The 19,765-nt window shown below is 40.0% G+C and overlaps 2 protein-coding genes across 2 annotated transcripts in view; both read left to right on the top strand.

Annotated features, from left to right (window-relative positions):
* MCM6 (minichromosome maintenance complex component 6) overlaps nucleotides 1-14,985 on the top strand; it is a 17,070-nt gene extending 2,085 nt beyond the window's left edge. Inside the window, exons 3-18 of the mRNA XM_026852519.1 lie at nucleotides 693-839; nucleotides 1,388-1,498; nucleotides 2,904-3,153; nucleotides 3,852-4,017; nucleotides 4,104-4,249; nucleotides 5,108-5,258; nucleotides 5,908-6,049; nucleotides 7,013-7,154; nucleotides 7,295-7,402; nucleotides 7,995-8,150; nucleotides 9,220-9,348; nucleotides 10,424-10,585; nucleotides 11,723-11,858; nucleotides 12,113-12,280; nucleotides 13,207-13,346; nucleotides 13,975-14,985. Of these exons, the coding sequence (XP_026708320.1) occupies nucleotides 693-839; nucleotides 1,388-1,498; nucleotides 2,904-3,153; nucleotides 3,852-4,017; nucleotides 4,104-4,249; nucleotides 5,108-5,258; nucleotides 5,908-6,049; nucleotides 7,013-7,154; nucleotides 7,295-7,402; nucleotides 7,995-8,150; nucleotides 9,220-9,348; nucleotides 10,424-10,585; nucleotides 11,723-11,858; nucleotides 12,113-12,280; nucleotides 13,207-13,346; nucleotides 13,975-14,088 (2,368 nt within the window). The 3' untranslated portion in view covers nucleotides 14,089-14,985. The remainder of the gene's footprint in view (nucleotides 1-692; nucleotides 840-1,387; nucleotides 1,499-2,903; nucleotides 3,154-3,851; nucleotides 4,018-4,103; nucleotides 4,250-5,107; nucleotides 5,259-5,907; nucleotides 6,050-7,012; nucleotides 7,155-7,294; nucleotides 7,403-7,994; nucleotides 8,151-9,219; nucleotides 9,349-10,423; nucleotides 10,586-11,722; nucleotides 11,859-12,112; nucleotides 12,281-13,206; nucleotides 13,347-13,974) is intronic.
* Nucleotides 14,986-16,135: 1,150 nt separating this feature from the next.
* The window catches only part of LCT (lactase), a 22,097-nt gene continuing 18,467 nt past the window's right edge, over nucleotides 16,136-19,765 (top strand). Inside the window, exons 1-2 of the mRNA XM_026852518.1 lie at nucleotides 16,136-16,799; nucleotides 19,246-19,325. Of these exons, the coding sequence (XP_026708319.1) occupies nucleotides 16,136-16,799; nucleotides 19,246-19,325 (744 nt within the window). The remainder of the gene's footprint in view (nucleotides 16,800-19,245; nucleotides 19,326-19,765) is intronic.

Here is a 19,765-nt window from a genome sequence, read left to right as displayed (position 1 = left end):
GTCCATGCAGGAGGCGGCGGGCCGCAGGCCGCAGGCGCCTTACGGAGTGGGCCGCCATTTGGCGAGGGTGAGATTGTGTCAGGGCCCGTTGCCCCCATCTCTCGTGTTTCAGTTAGAAAAGCTCTGCCATTGTCTGAGCCCGCCGCTGAGGCCTTGCTCAGCCGTGAGGTGTCTGCCTCGCGAGGGGCACAGGAATGCTCCCTTGGTTGGCAAAATCCATCCCAAGCAGCTTTCAATGGGACTTTGTTAGGTGCATCTGTCCCCTTTTAACGAAGTTTTGTGACAGCCAGGTTGAAAATCCCTTTTGCGGCCTGTTTGTGACACCGTAATACGTCTGACTTCCTGTGTTTTGTCTCCCGAGGGACCTTTCAGCAGCAAACAAGGGAGCAGTTAACATCACCTTGAGGAACACAAAAAATGCTGGTGCAGAGTCATTGTTAATCCATAAATAAAATTCCGTGTTTCAAACCAGCTATATGAAATGCAGCTCCAGTGGGTCTGTGCTGGGATGTTCAGAGAACGGATGTAGCAAGGGGGGTGGAAGGAGAAATATTGGAAAAGATGTTTGGAAGGGACTGTGGGATGCTGTTGTTCTCTTGCACACTTCTTAATGTGTGTGATCCTTCTCTTTCCTGAATTTAGAACTATTCAGTTGCAGCCTGATATTTAACTGAAATGTTTTCCTGAATCAGGTTCCAGAACAGCGATGGGGAGGTCAAATACTTGCGTGATGCAGAAGAACTGATTCGGCCGGAGCGGAACACGTTGATCGTAAGCTTTGCAGATTTGGAGCAGTTCAATCAGCAGCTCTCTACCACTATTCAGGAAGAATTTTACAGGTAAAGTGTTGAGATTACCTGAGAGTCGAGCAGTGCGGTGGTCTCAGGCCCGTAACATCATACATGTTATGTAAAAAAAAAAGGTTTATCTGCTTTCTGTATCCTGAAAACACATTTAAGAATTTTTTTTTTACTGGATCAAAACTTACTTCTTAATGGATTCTTCTCTAGAAACCATTGGTTCACTAGGAAATTGCATTAAAGAAGTAGATGGTCAGTACCGAAATACAGAATAAACTCTAGAACTACTTGCTCTGAAAATATTTTATTAAACCAGTGTCTTATTTTGAGGATCTACTTTTTAATAGAAGGATAAAAATGTCATAAAATTAGACTTTAAAAAGTCTTTTCAGACAGTAAAGCAAATGACATTATTATGCCATGGTCTCATATTTAGCATATTTAAACTAGCTTTTGTGTGTTCTTGCATAATGTGGCAGTATACACCATAACCTAGTAATGTATGATACCTGCCTTTGATGTAGTCTAAAACAAAGAATGCATTTTGATAGCTTCTATAAAATTTGAATTTATTTTCTGTATTTCAGGGTTTACCCTTATCTCTGCCGAGCAGTAAAGACTTTTGCCAGAGATCATGGAAATGTTCCTTCAAACAAGGACTTCTATGTTGCATTCCAAGATCTGCCTACCAGACACAAGTAAGATTAATTGCAGAAGCTTGTGCATTTTTACTACTGAAAAAAAGTGTCAAAGGAGACTGAAAATGTTTCTGTTATATAGCATGAAATGTACATTGACCAGTACAATTGTGAAGAAGTTTACTGATCTTGTGCAGGATATGTTTTGAAAGTTTTTAATTTCTGAGTTGTACTCAGATACTTATATTCATCATATTGCACAAAAAAAAAAGTAACATCTGACTTAAAAAGTATGTTGCTTTTGAAGTACTAGTGAAGTAACTTTTGCATTGGTTTGACCTTTAGTATTAATCTAAAAGTTTATGTAAAATCAAAAGTTGAGACTGTATTCTAGTAGCTTTGTTTCTTTTTTCCATTGCAACTGTTCTTTAGTCACAGACTGAATGAATCTATGTTGCTTTTTAGTATCCTGGGCCTAAAAATCATGGAGTCATAGAATATGAGGTTGGAGGGGATCTCAAGGATCATCTGGTCCAACCTTGGAAAAAGCATGGCCTAGACAAGGTGGCCTAGCACCCTTCCAGCTGAATCTGAAAAGTGTCCAGTGTTGGGGAATCCACCACTTCCCTGGGGAGATTATCCCAGTGGCTGATTGTTCTCATTGTGGAAAATTTCCCTCTTGTGTCCTATGGGAATCTCCCCAGGAGTAACCTGTACCCATTACCCCTTGTCTTTTCCATATGACTCCCTGTACAAAGGGAGTCTCCGTCTTCTTTGTACCTGCCTGTTAAATACTGGAACACGGTGATAAGGTTTCCCCTAAACTGTCTCCTCTCAAGGCTGAACAAACCCAGTTCTCTCAGCCTTTCCTCCCATGGCTGCCCAGTCCCTTGATCGATCATCTTTGTGGCCCTTTTCTGGGCCCTCTCCAGCCCATCCACATCTTTTTTTTGTATAGCGGGACCAAAACTGAACACAGGATTCCTGTGGTGGGGCCTGACAAGGGCTGAGTAGAGGGGGACAATGACATCTTTCTCTCTGCTGGGGATGCCCTTGTTGATGCAGCCCAGCACCCCGTTGGCTTTCTTTGCCGCAGCAGCAGCAGCACTGTTCTCATATGGAGCTTGTTGTCCACCAGGACCCCCAGGTCCTTTCACAGAGCTGCTCCCCAGCAGGGTAGATCCCAGCCTGTGCTGCGTTCCTGGATTATGTTTTCCTCAGACCTTACACTTGTACTTGTTAAACTTCATGAGGTTCTTCTTATCCCCCTCTTCCAGCCTATCCAGGTGTCCCTTCAGTGTGCCTCTGCCTTCTGCAGCGTCCACCTCCCCACTCAGTTTGGTATCATCAGCAAACTTCATCGGGGTACATGTGATGCCATCATCCAGGTCACTTATGAAGAGATTAAACAGCATTGAACTGTCATCTTACAAATTTAATCCGTATGAATTTCTGTTTTAAACAGAATTCGAGAACTGACATCAGCAAAAATCGGCTCACTGATGCGTATCAGTGGACAGGTGGTACGTACCCACCCGGTCCATCCTGAGCTTGTAAGTGGAACCTTCCTGTGCCTTGACTGCCAGACAGTGATTAAAGATGTGGAACAGCAATTTAAATATACACAGCCAAACATCTGCAGAAACCCAGTCTGTGCCAATAGAAGGAGATTCCTGCTGGACACAAACAAATCAAGATTTGTTGATTTTCAAAAGGTACAGTGGGACATTGGGGAACAACAACAAACAAGATGATGTTCCTGTGGTAGTTAAGGTGTTTGTACTGCTGCCCATTGAAGACAGTTAATTTTGGTTCTGTCAACATCAAGAAAAGCCCTCAAGGAAAGGCACCAGAATTTCTACAAATAGTTTCTTTCTGGCTATGGAAGGCTTATGTGTAAGCATGGGAAATCATGAGTAGTATCAAAGCAGTTTTGTTGCATGACATTTATTGTATAGGTAAGGCACTGAAAACCCATATATTTGAGCCATTGTTGGTCTCATGTTACAGGTATATCACATGTAGTTGTTTTACACGAGTATGGAAAGAGGTGTGTTTTAGTATCTGCAGCGTTTTGCTCTTCCAGGTTCATTTACTCTGCCAAATCCTCAGCACTACATATCCTGCAATAATATTTTGTGTCAGTCATATTAACTGGACTCTTCATGTTGCTTTTCCCAGCCCTTAGAATTGTCATTGTGGTCCCTGTGTATCCTCTTAAGTTTCTCCAAGACTCCTTAGATACTGATGAGTGAAGGGATTTTTGGTGGTTGTCTTATTGTATGAGGAATTTCATGATTGACATGGGTGGCAGCAATCAAGTGGTACTTAGGATATTTACTAGCAGCTTCTCTTTTAAGCAGTTTCAAACTGGTGACATCTGCTAAATGCTTGATATTCTCTCCCTCCCCAGGTTCGCATTCAGGAGACGCAGGCCGAGCTGCCGCGTGGCAGCATCCCTCGCAGCGTGGAAGTGATCCTGCGTGCAGAAGCAGTGGAGTCTGCTCAGGCAGGTGACAAATGTGACTTCACAGGATCACTGATTGTCGTGCCTGATGTGTCTCAGCTCTCAACACCAGGTTTGTTGCTACCACTCGTGGTCTGGATGACACATCCCTCCTGTTTGTTTTGGGAACTGCTGTTCTGACTCCCGCTCTCATGGCAGGGGTGCGCGCAGAAACTGGCTCCCGGGTGAGCGGGACAGAGGGCTATGAAACCGAAGGCATCCGAGGACTTCGTGCCCTTGGAGTCAGAGAACTGTCTTATAAACTGGTCTTTCTAGCCTGTTACGTTGCTCCAACAAATCCACGGGTGAGTCTAGAAAGAAAATAGTTTTAAAGCTCTTGATGATTTCTGCTCTGTATGGTTTTACATCAAATAAGGGAGCGAGAATGGGTAGAGCTTTAAATATGTATATGTTCCACCTTCCTGTGTATTTGACTGTCTTTATATTCTGATTGGATTTATATAGCAAGTTTTTTTGTATTTATTGTTCATAGCAATTTTCACAGATATTTGATTATTTGCTAATGTTATCAGTTTATTCTAAAGAGCTAACTGGTCCATTTATTTCTGTTCAGTTTTCATCCATTTCTGCAGCATTTCCTTTTCCTCTAGGAAATCCTACTGTTTCATTTTCTCAGAGGGAAAACAGTGATCCTTCTTGTTCTCTCTGGTTTATCATGTAACATCTTGGGATGTTACTACAACATAATAAGTAATCCTGACTGTGGCTGGGGTTTAGCATGGTATGATATTTTAATCTGCAATTCTGCTAGTAGCTTCACTGTCACATATGATAAAAATAGCATCTGTTATTTTCTGGGTGTGGAAGTTTCCTGCCTCATTTCAGAGTAATGAAAGATCTTGTAAATTCCAGTTAATGAAGAATGCTTACAAAGGCAAATTTTAGCCAAAGGAAGCCACACTGGTTTACTCTGATCTCTGGACAAGCATCTCTCCTGGGTTTTTCTCACTAACTGAAGTTATATTCCATTGATTTTGCCCCCTAGAAAACTCTCTGTTGGTTTTTTAGGTGATGAGCTTCCTTAACCTAAGGTCAGCTTTTCTGGATATATTCCATTCAGTTTACAGAGCAAGTTTTTGTAACCTGTCTGCGGTATTCACATTCAGTAGTGATCATGTTAATTTTTTTTTTCCTTTGTTTAGTTTGGTGGAAAAGAGCTCCGAGATGAAGAACAGACTGCAGAAAGCATTAAAAACCAAATGTCTGTGAAGGAGTGGGAAAAGGTTTTTGAAATGAGCCAAGATAAGAACCTTTACCATAACCTGTGCACCAGCCTCTTCCCCACTATCCATGGTAAGAGTCCAGTTTTTGCCTCGAAGAGGGAAGATTTCACTTGTGAAAATGTTCTTTTTGCTGTCTGTGTAGTGCCATTTTGGGAAAGCTTTGAAGTCCTATGGTAACTACCACAAACTCTCCCCTTCAGCACTCACTTTACTAGAAAAGAAGAATTTATTTCCTGAGTACTTGCTCTGTTTAATCATTAAGGCCTGCAAGACTATTCAAAATAGTTGGGTTTGCTATTTGGTGATCTACTACTAAACTCTACAGTTGGATATAGTCTTTGTTTTATATGGGCTTCCTTCAAAAAATTTGAGGATTCCAAACATTTTTATGCTGTTGTGCACATGTGTGTGTGCAATTGGTTTTGGCTCAGAACTAGTTTGAGGACTTATGTTGGTTACATCTGAAAAGTAGGATCAGCTGGATTTTGTCCATATTCTGAGCCACTGTAGCACAAAGGAATTCAGCCGCTTTCTGAGTCATTCTTCCCTGAAACTGTATTGAGCACGTAAATGCAGTTTTAGTGGATGTTTAGCAAATAAGTAATTTCTGCGTGGATGTGCCCAAATGCTCTAAAATTCTAGTGGGCTGGAGTTTTTTCTAAATAGGAAAAATGTGATGTTTTCTTTGGATTTTCAGTTGAGTGGTTTTTCTGTGGCAGGTAATGATGAAGTGAAACGTGGGGTCCTGCTGATGCTTTTTGGAGGGGTTCCTAAGACCACTTCAGAAGGCACTTCCTTGCGTGGGGACATCAATGTTTGTGTTGTTGGTGATCCAAGTACAGCCAAGAGTCAATTTCTAAAGTAAGCATCTCATTAAAACTCAGTATTTAAATATTGTCCAGTGTGACTAGAGCTATATATGTGTACTGTGCCTTTTCTGTGTTAAACTGAGGAAAGGGAAATAAAATATTTGAGAATATTTTCCAGGAATTATTTGGATGTGGTTGAATTATTTAAACAGGGCTGAAGCAAACTCAACAAGCCCCTGTGATAATAACAAAGAATGAGTTAAGACTTTTTTTGTTGTTCAGGTAGTTACAAAAGTATGGATTTCCAAATATATTCAAAAGACATTGAGTTGTGTATCTTAAAATATCAAATATAGATGAAATAATTATTTTCTTTTCTATTTTTAGATTAGTCTAAATTGGTAGGTCCTAACACTTTGGACAAATGGACAGCTGTTAACCCTGAAAAATAATTATGAAATAATTAGGTTTTATGCTACACCTTATGCTATAATTATTTTTTATTTAAAATTCTATTTAATATAGTTTTATTTTATTATGGTGCTTGTTTATCTCTGCATCATTCTCCATGAAGCTGAGGTCCTTGCAGCATACGCTGCAACTCAGAAGCAATGCAGAAGCTGCCTTAGGCTGCCTGTGGTCAGTCTCGCTGTTTCCTCTATGAAGCCATTTGTTCCCTTGGGCTGACATTTACCTGACCTGTAAGGAGCTCTGTTAGCTTGTGAAGTCAGCAGAAAACTTGTGGGAGGAGGTCCTACTTGTTTTTTCTGTTACGGGTGAGTAACAGAGCTGTGATAGACTGCAGTTAGATAAAGATTAGTTTCCAAGGCTTGTTCAAAGATCATTAGGTGTGGGAGGGCCTACCTAAATATTAATTACTTCCTGAAGGAAGGAACAAGTCCTGGCCTGATAGGTTGAAAGCAGCACTGCATTACCGTTATCTTGTTTCTGCAGGTTTTAATCTGGCCTTTTAATTTTCTGAAACACGATTCCTCACTGTAATTTCTCTCCATAGGCATGTGGATGAGTTCAGTCCTCGTGCTGTATACACCAGTGGAAAAGCCTCCAGTGCTGCTGGTCTAACAGCAGCCGTTGTAAAAGATGAAGAGTCTCATGAATTTGTCATTGAAGCTGGAGCACTAATGCTGGCAGATAATGTGAGTCCAGCAACTAGAGAGGTTCCTGCCTCCCTGGACTGGTTTTGATTGATGACCAAGAGCCAAAAATTGCTTTAAAGATGCTTTTTTCCCAGAAGTGATTGAGTTTGGGTAACTTATTTTTTATTCTTTTGCTGCAGGGGGTTTGTTGCATTGATGAATTTGACAAAATGGACATGCGGGATCAAGTGGCCATTCATGAAGCAATGGAGCAGCAGACTATATCCATTACTAAAGCAGGAGTAAAGGTAGCTTGTGCTATTCCTCTGGCTATGGAATCTATACGATTGCCTAACTGTTTATTACATGTACTGACCTAGCATCATCTGTCAGATTTTTGTGTCAGCTCTGCAGCTGCCTCACTGGCAGGACAGAGATCACTTGCCTGCAAAGTTTTTAGGCTGCACACCCAAAAAAGATCAGAAGTGTTACTGAAAGGTAAAAAGAGATAGTAGTGGACAGGCAACCGAAAAGGGGAAAATCCTAACCTTGAAGTAATCCCAGAAGAGGATGTAGACTTGTGTGTGTTTGTAGAAGTGAGTATATGCACTGTTAAAAACTGGGTGTTGTGAAAAGCAGTCTTAAGGGCTTGTTTCAGTATTGTTGGCAATAGTGTGACAATGTTAAAATATTGATTCATCAAACTGTGTCTTGGGGCAGAGACCTGGCTAGCAAGGATTGATCAGAAGCATTTGGGCTCTTCTGAGAAGTGATTGTTGTAATACCTCCATTGAAACTCCTTCTAAAAGATATTATGCTAACTCTTTCAAATTACGATGACTTTGTTTAGCAAGTGGTCACAGGTTTTTTTAGGTTTTGGGTTTTTTTTTTCATTTTCAGGCTACCCTGAATGCCAGAACCTCCATTTTGGCTGCAGCAAACCCAGTTGGTGGGCGCTATGACAGATCCAAGTCACTGAAACAGAATATAAACCTGTCAGCTCCCATCATGTCTCGATTTGATCTCTTCTTCATCCTTGTGGATGAATGTAATGAGGTAATTTTAAGGAATTGTAGAATAATTTACGTCAGAAAAGACCTCTGGAGGTCTCTAGTCTAAGCTCATGCTCAAAGCAGATCATTGAGAACAGGTTGCCAAGACCTTGATCTGGAGAGTTTTGACTCTCTCCAAGGATGGAGATTCTGCAGCCTCCCTAGGCCCCCTACTGCAATGTTTGACAACTCTTGTGTGTGTAAAAAATAATAATTTCTGTATCTAATCAGAATTTCTCATGGTTCAGTTTGTGTTGGTTGCCTCTTGTCAATCTGTACCTCTAAGAACAATCTGGCTCCATCATATCTATACTTGCCCAATGAGGCAGTTGCTTTCTTTCCAAGCTGAACAGGCCCGGCTCTTTCAGCTTTTCCTCATACATCATGTGCTTCTGCCCTCTCACCATTTGGTGGCCCTCTGAAATCTTAGGTGAAGCTGATCTCATGAGAGCATCTTGTTTCTGCTTTTCTTTTGTCTGCAAAGTTAGAAGCTGGCAGTACAAATTTGAACACGCTCTGCTGAATAAAAGGATACTGCCTTTTCATCTTGTAGTGATTTGACCTGCAAACAACACCATTAGTCATTTTTACAAATGGCTGGTCACTAAGGCTAAGACTGCTACCACCTGTCTATGTGGCATTTGCCTTGGGAACGCATGAGATACAGAGATTAATGTTGGTTCAGTGCTGTTCTCTCCACTGTTTTACTCACAGTGATTGTCTAATTGAGAAGGGACGATGAAAGAGCCAGAGTAGGCTGAAAAAGGAAAAAACAGTTCCCACGCTGCAAAGTGCTGTTTTCTGCCTCTTCTATGGCTAACTTGTAACCCAGGAGAGTTCCAAGAGGTTATAAATCCTAAAACTGCCTTTTATCCCTTCTCCGCTATGTTTGCTTGTATTAAAAACCTCCAGGGCATTCTCCTGGACTTTCTGGCAGAGAGTCTGGCTTCTGGAAGGACTAGCTCTGCCATGAGGAGTGCAAACAAGGGAAGGGAATGGGAAAGAAGAATATAGCTGTTGTTTTGACATTTGGCTGATGTTGTGAAAGTGATCTGACAACAATAATGTCCCAGGTTACCGATTACGCCATTGCCAGACGCATAGTGGATCTGCATTCCAGAGTAGAAGAATCTGTTGATCGTGTCTATTCATTAGACGATATCAGAAGGTATCTGCTGTTTGCAAGGCAGTTTAAACCAAAGGTAATTCTACATTCTTGTATAAATTATTCTGTATGAGGAGGTCCAAAGGAGTAGTCACTCGGCATCATGCTTTTTTCCAGATAATGCAGCACTTGTTAGTGTTCTCTCAATAAAGGAGTCATAAACTCAGCTATTATCTAGAAACATAGCATATTTTGAAGCCATGTACTGTTTTTGTTGAATTCCAGGAACTCACCCAGCCCAGCTGAGACTGTATTATAATCAGTAGTCGTAATTGCTTTGGTGGCAGCTCTTAACCTCTGTCTAGAATGACTGAGGGGTCATTTCATAGTTTTATCTCAAGAGCATGGCTTATTCAGCATGGCTGCTGCAGAGATTTTTGTATTTTATTGACATTGCTTAAGCATTTTTTTTTGGTCTTTATTTTAAAAGGGCATTGTTTCTCAATATTTCTCTGCTTTATTTGTGATAAAATACAGAACATGGGAAGCTGCTCTAACTACAAATTTTTGTGATCTATCCAAGTAGCAGCTTGGCTGGACTACATGTTAGATTTTTCAGAAGTTATTCTAATGGAGTTCTCAACTGGAAGGAGGGGACACCCTCTCTTACAGAGTTTTGAAAACTCTCATTTAATTTCCATGTGGTGGGGGGTTTGTTTTCCAGCTGGATCTCTGTGTGTGCAGATAGACTCAAGTTAAAAAGCATGTACTCAAAGCTGTAGTCAGTGTTAGTTAAGTGGAGCATATGCTTGTGTGTGTTTGCATGCAGAATGAAAGGTGAATAAATGTAGAACAATCTAGTAGAGACACACATGAATTTTGCCTGGAAGCAAGTTGGTAGAACAGAAAAATAGAAATTATCAAAAATTGCTGTAAAAGAATTATGTGTCACTGTACTTACTCTTACTGTAATACCACTGTTACTATAATTATTACAGTGTAATTATATGATTGCCATTATATTTATATATAGTATGTGTGATAGTATAAAATATTTCCGAGAAGAGCAGTAGCTAGTAGAGAAAAGTCTTGAAACTGCCAATCTCATGCAATAAGCATAAACTTTAGTGCTTTTAACATGGCTAACTGTCATACTGTCTTATGTCACAAAGATATCTAAGGAGTCTGAGGACTTTATAGTGGAGCAGTATAAACGACTACGGCAGCGTGATGGCTCTGGAGTGGCCAGGTCATCCTGGAGAATCACAGTGCGACAGCTGGAAAGCATGATTCGGCTGTCTGAAGCTATGGCCCGTATGCACTGCTGTGATGAGGTATCAGGGTTTTGATGAAAGTGTGCATAAATGTTGTAGGAATTCTGGCTTTGCTATTTGTCCATGGTGGTGTACATATTTAAATCCCGTGGGTGAGCGGCAGAGTTTAGATCATGTTTTCACTTGGGATGTGGTCATACTCGGTCTGAATTTGTACACCAGAAATACTGGGTTTAAGGTATGTCTTGTAAAACTGAGATCAGCTGGTCCAAGCAGAGATCATGCATGTTTTTGCATTACAGTTTTATCAGCACTTTCAGCCTGTTACCTTGTCAGATCATGACAAATAGGAAGGACAGTCATCTATCAATATCAGCCAGGGCTGTTGACAGTGTCTTTCCTAATCTTGCATAGTTTGTAATCTCTCACAGCTCTATTCCATATGCAATCTAAAAAGCCAAAGTTCATCAAAGCATCTGAACCTCCCAAAGAGAACCTGCGTTTGTGATCTGAGCTCCTCCTCATGTCAGCCAGGGTTGAAATGTACATTGTGTTACAGCTATTAACGGTACTATGTCTATTATCCATCTAGTCCCTGCTTTAAAACTCAGCAGGCATTTTGAAATGTTAATTAGGGGTTATGTGACACATGCAGTGATAGAAATTTGCTCACTGGTACTGTGAGGACACCCATTGCGTTCTTTTTAATTAAATTCAGCTTATAAAGAAACATAGCTTTTAGTGTATGGCTCAGCTAAAGATGATTTTTCCAGTTTTTGCTTTTCAATTCTGGAGGAGACCCTAATTAATTACATTTTTTCTTTTTTTCATATTGTTTCCGTTCAGACCCATTTCTTTTGTGTTTCTTGCTCCACTGATCTTTCTTCAAACTGTTTTTGGCCTAAGGAAAATTTTTATCACCTCCACATGATCACTAAAGCCTAAAAGATTTATCAGGCTACTTATTCCCTCCAAAACCTTGTGTGAACTCAGAGTACTTGTAGCAGGATGTAATTTGACTTGGAGAGTCTTTACTGCTTAGGATTACTCAGGTGAGATGGGTAGAAAGACCCTTTGTCAAAGTCAGGGGTGAGGTTTTTGAGTTATTGGGGAAAAATACTAGAAGAGTCGAACAGAGTTCAACACTAGAAGAGCCACAGTGCCTATTTAATACATCTTTTTTCAACTATTCCCCAGGTTCACCCAAAACATGTGAAGGAAGCTTTCAGGCTTTTAAATAAGTCCATCATTAGAGTTGAGACTCCCGACATCAATTTAGACCAAGATGATGAACAGCAAATGGAGGATCAAGAGGACCAAGATAGAGTCAATGGTAAATTACTTGTAGAGAATTTTCTCAATAGGGAAAGTCCTTCAGCCTTTACAGCTTACCTTGTTTGAGTATATGTCTCTCTTCAGTTTCTCACCTATTTCTCATCTAACAAGATCTAGAAATCTTGACTCTTATTCAGCCTCCTTTTGGGTCAGCCACTCACCTGGCTAGTCAGTGCAACACTTTTCAGTAGCTCAGAGTATTAAGTGGTTAAAAGATGTTACAGATTTAAACCTGGGTGTGTGTCCAAACAGGTGAGGCAGAAGGTCCAGCTGGGGTCAACGGTCCTGTGAATGGGATCAATGGCCATTCTGAGGACGTGAACAAGGATGCCGCACCCAAAGCTTCTCTTAGACTGGGTTTCTCTGAGTATCGACGAATTTCTAATCTCCTGGTGCTGCACCTCAGGAAAGCAGAGGAAGGTAAGGTTTTGTTTAGTAAAAGATGGCAGACCCTGAGTTCATAGAGCAACTGTTACTACATCTCATGCTGTTGTACTTTGGATTTTCACTCCTGCTGAGACACCAAACTAGTTAGGTCAGGTGTGACCCCGTACCCAAGTGGCTATACTACATTTGTTGATACAAATATGACTTCTTGGACTTTCTAGCTCTGGTATCTTGTCATCTATCAAAACCCAATAAGTTCAGGAGCATGTCAACAGAGCAGATCCAGAAAGGGATTTGTAGCATATGTTGGTTTAACCCAGCTAGAAAAGTCAGCAGCACTGAAAACTGTGGCAAGAGCTTGAATGTATGCCAGCAACCAGAGCCTAAAGTATATTATTTAACCAGTATGTACCAAATGACTGCATCATTTATTGGGGGGATAAAATATTTCATCTGCAATGAGACTACTCCGGTAATGAAATGCAGCAGTAGTGTCATAGCATATACCAGTGCTACTGAGTTTTTGCAAGAGTATGGAGACTATAATATCTGTTCAAAGTGCTGAACATATGTGGAAGGATGACAGCTTCAGCTTTGTACGTCAGTGATTTTCTTTTGCCCTTACTTAGAGGAAAGTTATATGAGTCCTTATGACTGCTTTTTCTCAACACTGAAGGCTGATGTGATTGCTAGGCTGATTATTTAATTTGTAAGCCACTTGGATGCATAGAACTGAAAGCTTCAATTCTCAATCTAAATATCTCCAATTAAACCATGATACAACAGTCTCCTGTACAAAACATGATGATATAAGAAACAGAAACTCTGATGTTTCTTAAACATATTAAAAAGCATGTTTCTCTCTTCAGCATTGTAAATGTTAACATATAAATCCTCATCTTAATGGTTTGAATAGTATCTTACTGCTGCTGTGTTTGTGCAAATTATTTTCTTTACAGAAGAGGATGATTCATCATTAAAGAAGAGTGAACTTATTAATTGGTATCTAAAGGAAATTGAATCTGAAATAGAATCTGAAGAAGAACTAATAAATAAAAAGAAGATCATAGAGAGAGTCATTCACCGACTTACGCATTATGTATGTATAGGGATGGGTGGATAGTGAAAAAAGATGTTAACTTATATAGTGCAATGTGTAATGGAATACATTCATAACTTGGGAAATGTATTTTGTGATTCTTTGTATTGACTGATGCAGTATAAATGCCTTCTTTGTTTAATATTTGTATAAAATAATTATAGAAAAAGCACTGAAATAAATTAGAGGTGTGTATGAGTAAAAGATCAAAAAACCATCACCATATTATGTCCCTATAGAAGTGCAAGTGGTATTGTCTGTATTTCTCTGGTATTAGTTATGCATTTGGATACAGAAATACAAGCAACACTTTATTCAGTGGATAGCTTTGTGTCAGGGGGGCACTAGAGCAGTTTGGAGGAAGAAGTATGAAAATATAAAATACTTCTCATTTTTAAAGGTACAAAACTGCTAGAAGGAAGTATTCCCTGAAAGCATACTACATATAAGAGCTTTCCACTGAAGGTAATTCTTAAGATTAGGAACATGTCAAAGAGGGAATTCACAATTAAAAGAGTTAAATAATTCATCAGTAAGAGGTGCTACCAGTATAAAAAGGAGATCACCTAGAAACAGTACAAGCAATCCTTTCTGTTCTTGTTTGAAAACAAATATTTGTCTGTTGCAGGACCACATTCTGATAGAACTGTCACAGTCAGGACTGAGAGGATCCAGAGAAGAGGAGACTTTTGATGAAGATCCATACCTGGTTGTCAACCCAAACTATCTTTTGGAAGACTAAGGACTGAGAACTAGATCGTAGAGCTGATGAGTTACATGTTGGCAAATGCATTCTTTTCTGCGTTCTTGCAATGGTTGCTGTATAGCTGACATCTTAATTTCCTATGAATGCTTTACTGTGGAGAAAGCGCCAGTGTGGGGTTAGTAATATATGGTTGCTCATTTACACTGAGCATACTCAGAAAGTTTTTAAAGAAATGACACACGTACTAGTTTCATTATTAATTCTGGATTTCACTGACATCATCCAGATGCAGGGAAGATTAATTCAATAACTCTTTCCAGCATCAAACTATGTAGATGCTTCTGTTTTAAACAAGAGAAATTTTGCATTGTTCTCCTATTGTCTTTAGTAGACTTTTTATGCTATAGGTTTTTACTGGTTTTCTTATTAACATAAATAAAATACTATTAAATGTCTGAAGGTGTCTGGGGGTGGATTTCTTGTTACTTGTATGCAGGATTGCTGTTTTCTATGCCTGTGCTTTGAGGCTGAAAAGTAGTGATCTAAATGTTTTAATGTCTTGAGAAAGATTAAATTTCCTAGATGACAGATGATATTTTTTAAGAAGTTTTTTTAACTTCCAGCAATGGATAATGAGAAACTCTGATTGCTTCTCTTTCTTTTTAGATGGACTAAAGATGTGTATGCTCCTGTTGCATATGTAAAATAGAAAATTGAAAATAGCCAAGCCCAAAGCAAGGCTTTAAGTCAGGAGGTCAGAAACCCCCATCTTGATGAATGTCTTGACCTGTGAGTTGAAAACTGCCATCATTTGTGAGGGTTTTTTTAAGACTATATTTGTAAACTTGTTTGTAGATTTTTCTATACAAAAATTTTACTTAAATTTCTGTTCTCTGTTATTTGCTGTATGCTACGTAATTAATAAAATAATCTATTAAGAATTAAAAATACCTGAATATTATAAAATAAAAACTGAGAGTGCTTAGTTGTTCAGAACAGCAGGCATAATGTTTCAGCAAGCTTTTCAAGGCTTCCTGAAAAAAAATACTCACCTGGGAATCAAATAGGGCCAAAGTACACAAATTACAATCCCTGTATAAACTATAAAATTGGCTATTTGAGTAACAGCAAATGTTGAGAGATGTTGTCTATTGTAACTTAAATATTGCTTGACAGAGCAGGAAGTTGTCCAGATGATTCCAGGTGTGTTTTAGACAAAAAGCTGCTTATTAAAAGAAATAAAGTGGGAGATGGAATTGACTTTTCAGTATACTTAAGTAGAATTTTGTGTTTAGCTGATTTAAACCTTCTGTATTTAGGCAGCACAGACAGCTCTCAGCTTTTCAGTTTTGCTCTATTTGAACATAGAAAAGTTGAGCTATCTCTTCCCTGCAGCAGTTCAGGTAGGTGATCTGTGTGTCCACCCTGCTGAAAGAGCATGTGCTCTCAAGGCTGGAGTACTTTGGAAAGCAATAAAATGATGTTGTTCAAATTCCTTGATGTTATCGGGCGTGAGGACATGCATTGTTGCTGTAGCCTGAATTCACATAACAACCACTTTTCCAAGGGGGGAGGATTCCACATCTTACATTTCCTTTATGCACCCAAGAATTACAGCACAAACATGCCTCTTGCTGGCCTGCCCACCCTGAGTCATGGTGGCACCCAGTCCCAGCAATGCAGGCAACTGCTCTTGTTATTTTCTGCATCCAGAGTTGTGCTGGGATTCCTCTTAAGCCAGAAAAGGCCAAGAGGAGATGAAAAGCATTTTCTACTTATTTTATCTTCCTCTGAAATGGAGGCAGTATCGGTAAATGTCAACTGATGTTTAAGCATAAAGGGGAACCTGAGCATCTGCATCTCCGAAAATGTTTCTACATGACCTTTCTCCAACTAATTGACAGTGATTTTTGTATTCACCCATTTGTTTGTTCATTTAGTGATTGAAAGTCCTGATAGGTTATCATTCCAGTGTCAGCTAGTTCTGGGAACATTTATCTGTGTAATAGATAATTTCAGTTAAATATTACTTCTACTGTAGTATAAGTAGTGTGGAATAACTGTTTCTGAGGCAGGTCCAGAAATGGAGCTGTTTTGTAAGACCGTTGTCTTCTTTCTGTTAGTCTCTCCCAGCCTTGAGATAGATGGGGAAGTTGCTCAGAATTTTATCGCCATTGCTGGACCTCTACACAGTGAGTTAGTACATAGGTTGCATCTGCAGAACCAAGTCCTACCCAAGGAAGATGAGGGCCCTGCTGTGGCTGAAGGCCATGATTACCTGTGCCAGCAAGATCTTGTGGCTCCTGAGCTGCTCCAGTACTTCTCCCACCTTCGTGAGATCGGGGTGACGCATTACAAAGTCTTCCTGCCATGGACACGCATTCTTCCAAAGGCAGATGCCAGAAACCCAGATGAAGCTCAAGTGCAGTGCTACCAGGAGCTGCTCGAGACTCTGATTGCTGCAGACCTCAGGCCGGTGGTAGTTCTGCAGCACCAGCATGTCCCTGGCCCTGTGGCTGCGCGGGCCGTGGGTCAGAAAGCTAACATGTTTGCTGAGCTTTTTGTGGAATATGCAGAGTTCAGCTTCCGTGTTTTCTGGGACCTGGTCGACGTGTGGGTCACCTTCAGTGACCTGCCAGAGGTCCTTACAAGCCTGCCTTATGATGAACCCCAGTACCAAGCCCAGGCCCTGGCTGCTGCTCATGAAAGAGCTTACACCATCTACCACGAGAAATACTCGCCAGCAGGTAAGGAGAAGGGGGAGAGGGATTTTTTTATATGAATTTTTCTCAAATATTTTGTGATGGGATTAAATGGCAACTGCTACATGCAACGTCTGTGTGAATATGCTATCAGTGCTCTCAGGATTACATAGAAATCCTTGAGTAACAGGTTCCGTCAAATCCCTTATTTTGATAATTGTTTTATAATTTACTGGTAATTGCATTTAACTTGAAAGGATAGCCAAAATAGCTGGGGATAATATATACATGTATGTGTGCATATTTAAATTTAATCTTTAAAGCATCAGGGAAGTATTAAATAGTCTCCAGTTAATTTGAGCAGCAGAAAGTAGTACTTCGAAACAAAATAATACTTATATGCTTTTTCTCTAAGGACTGGTACTCTTAATTTAAAGACCAGCAGATGTCCCTGATGAATTGTAGTCTCATACTGTTCATATACCAAACATTAAATGTGTTGTATAATGAAAGTGGGACTGAGACTTAGGAAGGATCTTGCAGTCCAGAAAGCCAACTGTGTCCTGGGCTGCACCAAGTGCAGTGTGGCCAGCAGGTCGATGGAGGGGATTCTCCCCCTCTGCTCTCATGAGACCCCCCTGCAGTGCTGTGTCCAGCTCTGGGGGCACCAACAGAAGGACATGGACCTGCTCGAGTGGGTTGAGAGGAGTCATGAAGATGCTGAGGGGGCTGGAGCACCCCCCTGTGAGGACAGACTGAGAGAGTTGGGGGTGTTCAGCCTGGAGAAGAGAAGGCTCTGGGGAGACCTTAGAGCGGCCTCCCAGTACTTAAAAGGTGGCTACAGGAAAGATGGGGAGGGACTCTGCATCAGGGGGTGTAGGGATAGGACGAGGGGTAAGGCGTTTAAACTGACAGAGGGTAGATTTAGAGTAGATATAAGGAAGAAATTCTTCCCTGTGAGGGTGGTGAGGCCCTGGCACAGGTTTCCCAGAGAAGCTGTGGCTGCCCCCTCCCTGGCAGTGTCCAAGGCCAGGTTGGACAGGACTTTGGGCAACCTGGGCTAGTGGAAGGTGTCCCTGCCCGGGGCAGGGGGATTGGGTGATCTTCAAGGTTCCTTCCAATCCAGTGTATGATTCTGTGATTCTTGCCTAGTCATCTCATTTTTAAAGCCTATTACTTATTTCAGTGTCACTGGAAAATGGGATTCCAATTGCTACCATTACAGCTAAGGGAGGAAGATTGTGCCATCAGTCAGTGGCTGTGCTATAATCTCTTACATACAATCGGTGCGGGCATTTTCATTTCAAAGCATGATGTGTTCCCAAGGAATACACCTTTCAAGGTCCACATCTAGCTGAAGAATCAGACCAAATCCAACTATCAGCCTTCCACCCAAAAGGTGGAAATCTTTGTAAATGTATTGACAAAATCCACTCAAACAAAGCTGATCATGGTTTAAAATGACATTTCTCATTTAATCAAAGGGAAATTATTTTATTTATCTTTTAAAAGTTGATTAAAACAGTTAAATAAAGCAGCATGAAAAAAATATTTACTTTTTAGTGTAAAATGAAAGTTAATTGTCTATCAGTTCCAGATTACTTTAAAATTACTCAAATCCAGTTTTGTTCTATTTTTTCTGCATACAATGACAAAGCTATTTCGTAGATAATAATGTATTTTTGTGTACCTCTTCCTGACTCACAAAGACTAAAAACTTTCTCAAATGTACCTCAAACCATGAAGAAACAAGGCATAAGATGTCTCCCATGAGATAATAATAGTGTGAGGAGGTCTGCATTGTCCTTTGTTTCACTTTCCTCATTGCAGACACTGGGGTTTTAAAGTAACTAAATCTTAACTCTACCTGTGTTACACAGAGCAAGAGAATTTCACCTCTTCTATGGTGGGTACCTGGGATTTTCTAAGCAGCTGTCCTCTTGGATCTGCCTTTTTTGGGCTTGGAGTTTTTCTGTCCCAGGTAGAGCTGGCTGAGTCATAATTTTTTTCAGATTTTTAATGAATATATTTATTTTTAATTCTTACATTTGTCAGAAATACTTTGTAGTACAAAGTTGCCCAGCATCTCAGCAGCATCCAGCACAGAATGGATTTAAAAGAGTAACCAACGTAGAACCACCACAAAGGCATGAAAATTAAAGATATTACTTATAATAATTCATGGAGTGGAAGGCTACCCACTGGACAGCTGTATTCAGATCCACCTTCTTGCAAACAACAGTGCTAAAATGTTTATGAGCAGTCATGATAGGACGAGATTTATTGATCCGTGAACTCTGCCTTTGAATTTCTAATTCCTTCAACTCTCTGTTGAAATTATAGTGGGTATTCTGAAATCAGCTACCTAGGGCACTGTCTGATGTTCCACGTCTTCAAAAATTTCCAACTGCTTTTAAAATAACTGGAGTGAGCTAAAATTTTTTATTTGTCCTTAACATATTACTGCCTCTTTTTTTTTTTTTTTTCCAAGGTGGAAAGCTGTCCATTGCTTTAGGAATGGGTGATGTCTTGGATAGTGCTTCATCAGAATGGCTTTCAGTTTCTCTTCAGGTAACACCTTAATGGAAATTATTTCCAAATGTATATATAATTGATTCAATTTAACTTTATTTTTATGTATGGGATCCAGTGACTTGTTGCAAGTTAAATAAAATTTTATCAAGTTGACCAACTGACCAATTTGTTAAACTATGTATTTGATTAGTCTGATCATGTGAAGCTCACTGATTTTAAAAATTACTTCAGTATCCTTTCTTGGCTAGTAAGTAGTGATTAAGATATATGGAGATGTATTTGCTCTCATAATTAGCAATTTTATCAATATACATGCTTAAATGACACAGGGTCTGCAAAAAGTGTACCCCTGTCATTTCTTTGCAAGTCTACTCAATGCACCTCCAAAGAAATAGATACTTTTATTTTAAACAGCTGCTATTTAAAAAATCTGCTTATGTTAAAACACAGATAGAGCTGTGCTAAAAGTGGTCTAG

This window comes from Athene cunicularia, assembly GCF_003259725.1.
Source record: "Athene cunicularia isolate RWA chromosome 7 unlocalized genomic scaffold, athCun1 chr7_part1, whole genome shotgun sequence".
In the NCBI taxonomy this organism is placed as follows: domain Eukaryota; kingdom Metazoa; phylum Chordata; class Aves; order Strigiformes; family Strigidae; genus Athene; species Athene cunicularia.
This window is presented reverse-complemented; position numbering and strand designations above follow the sequence as displayed.